This window comes from Pseudonaja textilis, chromosome 11 (genome assembly GCF_049901715.1).
Source record: "Pseudonaja textilis isolate UNSWEBS1 chromosome 11, rPseTex1.2, whole genome shotgun sequence".
NCBI lineage: Eukaryota > Metazoa > Chordata > Lepidosauria > Squamata > Elapidae > Pseudonaja > Pseudonaja textilis.
In genome coordinates this window covers 1150954-1159610 of record NC_142000.1, presented here as the reverse complement: position 1 = coordinate 1159610, position 8657 = coordinate 1150954, and the positions used below count along the sequence as shown (strand labels likewise).

Here is an 8657-nt window from a genome sequence, read left to right as displayed (position 1 = left end):
CTTACGTAAATTTCTCTCGCCCTCTAAATCCTTCCAGCCAATCCGAAGACTAGCTTCCGGCCGAATCCCTGTTACGTTTCAATCACAAGGCGGCCCCGCATGTCCCGGCCCCGCCCTTCCCGGAAGCCTCGGGCCCAGGGAGAGTCCACGCGGCCGGGAGAATCGCCGGGCGAAGCGAGGTAAGCCGCGAGAGCCGCCTCTCTGGGCTGCGGGGCCGGGCTGGGGCAGGCGGCGGGGAGGGCCGGACGGGGACTCCAACTCCCAGAGGCCGCTTGCTGGCTGGGAAAGATGGTTGCCTGCATCCACCGCAGAAAGCGCGCCTTGTTTTCCGGGCAGGATCGGAGACCGGTAGTTGCGCGGATTGGGAGTTCTGTCCTCAGAGCCAGCGGGGCCCCAACCTTGGCCCGCTCTAAGCCTGGCGGACTTCAACTCCCAGAATTCCCCAGCCATCTTTGCTGGGAGTTTAAGTCTTCCAGGCTTAAAGCGGGACAAGGTTGGAGACCCCTGCTCAAAACAGTGGAAGTAAATGAAAAGGTAGGTCTGCAGGCTGTCTAAAGTGCAGCAAAAGACAATAAAAAAATAAATAAAGGCGGGATAGCTTGTATCTGTGAAAGATGATAAGGAGAGACTGTGGGCTCCTTCTTGCCATTTGTTTCTTGCCATTTAGGGAAAGGAGCAACAGAGATTTCCCTATTGCAGCTCTTTTCCTTCCAAGATTTGTACAGAACAACTTTTCTTTAAACCAGGAAGGAAGCATCAGCCTCTGGCTTCTACACGAAGGACGGATATGCTGTATTTTCCAATTGTGCACGTTGACTTAGAACAGGTCTCCAAACTTGGCAACTGTAAGACTTGTAGACTTCAATTCCCAGAAATCTCCAGCCAGTGTAACGTAGCTGGCTGGAGAATTCTGGGAGCTGAAGTCCACAAGTCTTCAAGTTGCCAAGTTTGGGGACCCCTGACTTAAAGTCCAATCCCTGGTGTTGCTGTTACATTCTAGGAATAAAGAGACTTTATGTTGCTTAGGCTTTCTGGCTTAAGATCCCATCATATGTGGCTTGCATATCACGACTCTAGAACTTGAGTGCCTCTCAGTCACTGGATGTTTTTCTCTTTCTAACAGCTGGTGATCATGGAGCCAGAATAAGGACTGATCTCCTTTCAGAACTAGAGATTTTCATTGGGGGCTTGTCCGGCTGAATCATGAGTGATTTTCTGAAAGAGGAGAAGGAAAAGAAGAAAAAGAAGAAGATGGCAGTGAAGACAACAAGCAAAGGGCTGGAATTTGCAAAGAAGCAGTTGAAGAAGCATGGATGGAAAAAAGGTGCAGGGCTTCACCTGTTTTAAGTCTCTGCACTTAAGTAGAGCAGAAAGTTTGCTTACTTTCTTTCTTAATCAAATGTATCTGGCTGCCTGTCTCACCAAAAGCAACTCTGGGCAACACGTAACAAATGGGTCACTTGATGCATTCAGCACCAAGATGCTTCCAGGTTGAAAGGATCAGCTGGTACATCACTGTTGCCCAGGGGACAACCAGTTGGGGTCTCCTTTCATGTCCCCATTTAGGAGCCCACCAAACTGTAACTTATTCAAAGATAAAAGTTTCCCCGGTTGTGTACAACTTCAGGCAGCATTGGTCATCTTCATTTTTTAGCCTAAGGAGCCAACATTGACACTAGTCATGAATATAGATGCTGAGACGCACAGAACATTATTACCTTCCCTCTGAATAAGTGGTACCTATTTACGTGGGCAGGAGCTGGAGCAGAGGATGGGAGCTCACCACGTCACACAGTAGCACTTGGGGCTGGAATGCTGATTGTCAACCCAGTGTTTTAACCACATGAGCCATTATTTATTTAGCATTTGGCTAAATAAATATGGGATAACTCTATGTTAACATTTCACCTAAGTTTGTAAACAGTAAAATATAAATGTTAAAAAGATCTATGTTCAAATACCAATTTCTAGGCCATCTAACCACTGAAGCGCAGCATCATTTATATTAAAAAACCAGATACTGGACTGGTAGATGCCCTCAGCTTTCAGCCAATCAGGATGTGATCTACAGTTTGACATGGGAGCCCAGTCACAGTGAGGGGAGGGTATCAGGCCCCATTGATACAAAGGCCCCGGCAGACACTATATGAGGTGTGACTGCTATTCAGGGTTGTCCATTGCTGATGTGGTAGTTCAAAGCCTAACACCTTTGTTGTGGGGTTATTTATATGTCTTCCTATGTCTGGGTGTTTGGTAACCCATTTGGCTTTCCATTGGGAATCCATGTTAAAGTTCCTGGGCAGATGTTGCGCAAGGGCCAGTGGCAAAGACCTGGATTAGAGTCTTCTGGCTGATAAATGAGGAAGGTCGGCATGCACCGGTAGGAGTGAGTTGTTCATAATTTTTCTGTATTCTCTTCCTAGTACGTCTTGTGCGGTTCAGAACAGGAAGGCAGCAACTCGGAGTGGTTTTAATATATCCACTTATAATCCTCATAGTGTCATTGAGTTTGGCATCTAACTTATTAGCATGGCAGCTGTTAAGCTGTACGAGGGCACAGTATTCTACCATGGAGGAGACCAACCCTCTTGCTGATGACTGAGGGTGGCAGTTGAAGCTCCCCATTTAGTTCCACATAGTTTCTGAAGTACAGTGTGTATTGATTTTTGCTGTTCTCTGGTGCAATGTTACTCCAAGGTAATTTGGATGGGGATTGTAAGGGAGTAAGTGGTGTAAGGAGACCTTCAGGACTTCATAGGCTAGTTTGTTGTTAAAGTGGCAGTGTGCAATTACTGTTTTGCTGGTGCTGGGAGTGAGCCTCCAGTCAGTGTAGAATTGTCCCAAGATTTTGGGATCTTTTTGACAGGAGGCTCTGCCTCCTCTATGTTTTTCTTGTACTGTTATGGCCAAATCATCAGCTTATCCAAATTTACATCCCCTTGTCACTAGCATGTGTGATAGATAGATAGATATATAAGTTGAATAGTGTAGGTGGGCTCTATAATGGCACCTAGACTATTACTATCTTACTTAGGTTGTCCCCCATTGTTAACTGAAAGGACCCATCACTCAGCAAATTATTAATTAGTTGATAGAGATTTTTGCAGGGGATAATATGGCACAGTTTGTATAAAAACCTGTCCTTCCAAACTGTTTTATGCTGCAATTAGGTCTACGAACACAGCCATGGTTTTGAGACCTCGTGTGCTATTGCGCTCCCCCAACAAATGAGTTAAACCACATATAAAACTACTTATAAAAAGCATATATTAAACTATAGTTATAAGAATATAAAAATTACAGAAATTAATTACCAAAATTAATTATATAATATATAAACCTTAGTGAAGATGGAATAAAAATAGCTTAGCAATGCAGCCATCTAAGCACATCTCTTAGGCAGTAATAAACCAAATGGAACTAATCGTTGTTTACATGTTCATGAACTTTAAAGACAGAAAATTAGAATTTGGAAAAAGTTTCTGTCTAAGCTCTGTGTTCCTTGTGGAGTATCTCTAAATTTTACTTGAGTGTCATACTTTTCCATGGCTTCTAGATATTCTGGAACAACAACAACTTGCCTCACATAGCAATGGAAATGCCTGTCCCAATTATAGGTGAAAGTCAAGGACCAATATCAAGTGTAGGTCTAGCTCAGAAATCGTACTCCAAGTTGGTTCCTTGAAGGAGGAGATGCTGCTTTGTCCTTAGGTTCACTTCAATGTGTTTCTTAATGAAAAGGAGGAAGGAATGTTTTTCTTTTCCCCCTTTTTTTTAGGTAAAGGACTTGGGAAACAAGAAAATGGGATTGCTGAAGCCCTAAAAGTCAAAATGAAATGCAACACAGCTGGGGTAAGGAAGGGCCGGACTTTGAGTGGGAGGAGGCGGGATCTCCACTTAGAGGGGCAGGGAAACGGAAAGCAGCGTTCGCCTCTTTTGAGCAAAGCCAGCCTTTTGTTCTAAGGTCGCACTCAGGGCTCACTTGGTCTGCTCCAAAGCATGTTCTTGCCTGCCAGGAGTACCGAAATAACTACAGTCCAGCCTTAAGGATCACTAGTTTCATGTTCTTGAGTTGTAAAATGCTTCTGCACTTGCCTGCTGGACCATAGTCCAGATTTTACGTAAAGTCTGCAGAGAATTATCTACACTTAGTGTGGAACTCCTGGTTAGATGGGTGGTGGGGACAAACTGGAGGCACACTAGAGAATCTGGTGGGTGGTGGACAATTACTTTCTTGTTTTAAGGTTCCTTTCAAGCATGGGAAGTTCTTAATGATTTGGGAGCACTTGAAGCTTGTAGGCCAGACCTGTGACCCTGCCTCCTCCTGACCCAGGTGGGGCATGACTCGGCTGAGGAGTTCACCTACCACTGGTGGGACCACCTGTTCAACTCGTCTGCTGCCAACATTACAGTGGAAGCTGAGCAGGTAAGGGGGCCCTGGCTGGGCTTGACCTAGAGACAGCTTTGCTTTGGCAGTTTGTCACCGAAGGGGTAGATCTTAAGCCAGGGTGTGATCCTGTGTCAACAAGGCAGATGCTAATGTGGGGGAGGGATCAGTATCCCAAAGGTTTTTGAATTTATCACTGTTTTCTTTGCTCCCCACCTCCCTACAAGGTGACTCTGGGCTGCTTACAGGCCATGAAACAAGTAAAAAACAGTTAAAAGATTAAAACAGCGCAATGTTAAAATATTATTCAGAACTGTGATAAAAGTGAACTAAGAGAGCTAAGAGCTGGGCAGGATGAGGTCTCCTGATCCTGTTAGCCACCTCCAGCGATGAGTGCCCTCTCGGGGCCCAGGCCAGCTGAAAAGCCAGGTGGTGATACCCTTCCAGAAGGCCGTTCTCACCTGCAGTGGGAGAATGTTCCACAGGGCTGGGGCTACAGTGGAAAAGGCTCTTCTTGATCCCGCCTGCTCCAATTCTTTAGTGGACGGGATCCCTAGTAGGCACAAGGGAGGCGAGCTTGTCCACCAGAAAGAGACAGCTGCTAGCAGTTGGTGGCCTTTTCTAAACTAGCGAGCCTGAGCAGAGGTCTCTTGCCCTGGTGCCTGGGCATTGGGACCGGAGGCAGCTGGTGCAGACAGGCCCGGATTTGTCCTGGGTTTATCCAGAAAACGTCAGTAAGGTCAACGTGAGGTAAGATACTTTGTGATTCAGCACACAGAGAAACTCCTGCATGGACTACAAGCTTTGGTTGTTGAGGTAGAAATGGATTTATTGAACCGAATGTAGCATACAGCAATTGAACATAGCCGCCTCATTTGTTGATCTGTGTGTACAGTTTGCCCTCTGTGGGGCAAGTCCATGTGTGTACAAAAGTTCTTGCGGTTTTCACCAATATCATCTTTGCAGTAAATACCCTCCGGCCCTTTTCACAAGTGACAGTGCATGGAAGGCTTGTGTGGGCGTAGCCCCACCTCTGAACTGTCATTCCTCCCCCAGGATGGAGTCCAAGTGAGGAAAATCTCTGAGCGAGAGGGGCCAGTCCCAAGGACAAAGCCATGCCGAGTCCAGAAGGGGGACATGCTCTACGGCCGCTTTGTGAAGGTAATGACGGGGGCTGTCATGGAGCACTGGCAGGTCCTGGGGTTGGAGCTTCCCTGGGCAGAGGGGCAGAGACTCGCCTGATTTGCTCTCCTTGCAGGCAGCCACCCTGATATCTGGCACCGAGGAGCCTATGAACCCCACGTCCTTTGCGGACCAGGAGGAGGAGAAACAGGACCTCTCCATGACAAGGAGGTAAGGCTGAGGAGACGCCTGGAGAAACTTTTTAGAGTTGCCAACAGAAAGAGAAGGGGGAGCAGTGCAGCACCTTGCAAACCGAAACTGCATTCCATTGTTGTTTTCAAAGATAATAACTAGGTGACTGGAGTTTCTGCTGTGCAAAATTCTAATGGAGAGCATGATTGATGAGTTTGGGCTATGGACGTGTCCCATTGGAGGATATGATTTACGATACACCCAGGGAGTGGGGAGGGGAAAACCAGGGTCAAGGGTGACAAGGAATGATGTGCCTCAGAGTCGGCTACACTCAGGCAGTGCCGGACATGTTAACTCCCCATAAATCCTTTTTAAGTTTTGGAAGAATGGCTCGAAACTCATGATTTAAATGGGGTTAAGTGCCAGAATCCTGACAGCTAGCTGACCCTGGTTTTCCTCCCACCCCCTGGGTGTATCGCAATTCATATTCTCCAATGGGCCAAGTGTCATCAATCATGTTCTCCAGTTAGAATTTTGCCGGCAGAAACTTCAGTCACCTAGAAACTATCTTTGAAAACATTTGTGGAATGCACTTTCGGTTTTGCAAGCTGCTGCACTGCTCCCCCCTCCCTTTCTGTTGGCAACTCTAAAAAGACCATAGAAATATTTTCTGCATTGACGTTCGACTCCTGTCCACCAGCCAGGCAGTTGCTGACCAGGTCGGTCTCCTCCCCTCCCCTCCCGTCTTTTGCAGGCTGACTGACCAGGAGCTGTTCCAGGCCTGTGGGGGAAGAACAGTCCACAAGTGAGGAGCAACGGGGGTGGGTGGGACCTCGAGGGAAGACCCAGTGCCAGCAGGGGGGGGCTCCCCGTAACTGGTGCTGGATGGGTTGTGATGCAGACCCTCTGAACAGATGGAGCAGGACACAGGGCTTGGCCGGGGGCAGGCTTTGCCCAGTGGGGTTGGCTGTCACCCTGTCCTGGCTCCTTCAGGACCTCCACGGAAGTTCCCTCACAAACGGGACGAGAGAGGCAGCTCAGTCGCCCTGTGGCGCTTCGGTGGAGATGACTCTTCCTTAACCCCGGCCCTTCCCATGGTGTTGCCAGGCAGGGCTGGCAGCTCCTGCCTGCCAACCCTGCAAACATCCAGGTAGGCTCTGCCCTCTGGCAGCTTGAGTGGCCTCACGTCTTGTTCTGACCAGGGCTTCCCGAGACCATAATTAAGCACACGCTTAGTCCAAACAGCTCTTGTTTATTTCAGTGCTGGAAATTATGTTCATTCCCAGCCGGTAATGAGTCCCAAACAGTCCCTCGAGATAAGCACCCACCTTTCTCTCCTTTGAATTGCTGCCAGCAACTAAAGGGCCAAATGAACTGTAAAAAAACAACTGAAGTACAAAGTCCACACAGAGCTTCAAGGATTAACTTCCTGCACTTCCCTTATACCTTAGGGGAGGGGCAATCACCTCCCAGCCTTACTTCTGAGTCGCCCCTTTTGTCTCAGCTGATCTTGCCTTCTAGCAGCTCTGCGCACACGCGCACTGGGAACAGGCTCCCCTTGTTCCTCTGCCTCACTGCTGCCAGACTCCGGAGGCTCCAAAGGCAGCACCCCACCCCCAGGTGGCCCTGGCCCCATCTGCATCGGACGCAGGACCCTGGTTTGAGTCCTCTCTAGACTCCCGGACTGGTCCCCATTCCTCCCCACTGTCCGATTCCGCCGCTGTCTGCACAGGCTGCCGGCAAACCACAACACATCTCTCCTTTGCTGCTTCTCTAGGGGTGCTCGGCACGGCATCACCATGAGGGCAAAGCTCGCCCGGCTGGAAGAGCAGGAAAGGGCTTTCTTGGCTAGCTGTGCCCAGCGGAAGGACGGACCAGGGACGGCCCCCAGTGGCTGCCCAGACCCACAGCACACGTCCCAAGCCAAGAAGCACAACAGAAGCAAAACGGGCTGCTACAGAGAAGAGCCAGGCGGAAGGGGCGGCCTCAAGGCGAAGGCCAAGAAGAAGAAGAAGAAGACGAAGACGACGAAGGGCAAAGAGCTAGACGGGCCCTAGGGAGACGGCCGGCTGAGCCTGGCAGCCAGAGGAGCAGAACGGTTGGGGGGCCTTCAGCCCTGCTCATGGTTTCAACCTCCGGCCCTTGTCTTTGTCCAGCAAAGGACTGGCTGATCTCAGGAGCGCCTGAGGTTGAAAAATGTACAGATAATAAATATTTTTTTCACAAATCGAGAATTGCTGAACTTCCCTTGAAGGCTTGGAAGTCGGAGGCCTCCTTTGCTGGCAGATCTCATGCTGAAAATGTTAAATGGAGGCAAGGATGGCTCAAATTTGACAGTAAAGGTTTATGAAAAAACAGGAGGGCTTTGTGGGCGCAGCAGCTCCTCCGTGCCACTCCCCCCCCCCAGTGAAACTGGCAGAGCTATTCATTTTCAAGAGGCCAGGTGGGAGGGTGCCTCATTTTGGGGAGGGGGGAATATTCTACCGGGTGGGGACAGGAACACCGGCGTGAACCCTTTGGGTTGATGGGTCTGCAACAGGATAAAAGGGAAAAGCCAGCCGGCTAAAGAAATGGCTCCTCACCCCACAGCCAGTTGGTTCCCTGTGTGTGATTGCCCCCCCACCCCCCCAAGGCCTTTCTGTCTGTCCCTCGTGGCAGATCTCTTCCTAAAGTGGATCCTCTCTCCCCCTCCCCCACATCAATTTCTTATAGTGCCCTTCTTGCATGGGGGGGTGGGGAGCTGTATGGAAAGTTAGGCCTCTCTCGGGGCTTTGGAGTCTTCCCTGGGGTGTGGTTGGTCCCAGCGGTCCCAGGGTCCAGTGAAAGTAGCTGGCAAGTCTGTTTGGTCGTTCCTCTCTTCCTCCAACAGCCACTTGTTGAGATGACCTTGGTCCCCACAGGAAAACTTTTCCTTCGACGGTTAGCTATCTACTTTCCCCCTCCCTTCCGCCCCTCG

General features: G+C 49.4%; 1 protein-coding gene across 1 annotated transcript; it reads left to right on the top strand.

Annotated features, from left to right (window-relative positions):
- The first annotated feature begins 43 nt into the window (after nucleotides 1-43).
- On the top strand, nucleotides 44-7954 carry GPATCH4 (G-patch domain containing 4). Its single transcript, XM_026714473.2, has 8 exons — nucleotides 44-179; nucleotides 1124-1324; nucleotides 3779-3852; nucleotides 4334-4426; nucleotides 5444-5548; nucleotides 5646-5740; nucleotides 6456-6506; nucleotides 7479-7954. Exons 2-8 carry the CDS (start codon nucleotides 1204-1206, stop codon nucleotides 7756-7758), a joined length of 819 nt encoding a protein of 272 aa, XP_026570258.1. The 5' UTR covers nucleotides 44-179; nucleotides 1124-1203; the 3' UTR covers nucleotides 7759-7954.
- The last annotated feature ends 703 nt before the right edge of the window (nucleotides 7955-8657 follow it).

Coding starts and splice junctions, on each gene's coding strand:
- GPATCH4 (XM_026714473.2), top strand. CDS start 1,204: ATGAGTGATTTTCTGAAAGAGGAGAAGGAAAAGAAGAAAAAGAAGAAG. Junction 5,549..5,645: donor TCTACGGCCGCTTTGTGAAG/GTAATGACGGGG, acceptor CTCTCCTTGCAG/GCAGCCACCCTGATATCTGG. Junction 6,507..7,478: donor GGGGGAAGAACAGTCCACAA/GTGAGGAGCAAC, acceptor CTGCTTCTCTAG/GGGTGCTCGGCACGGCATCA.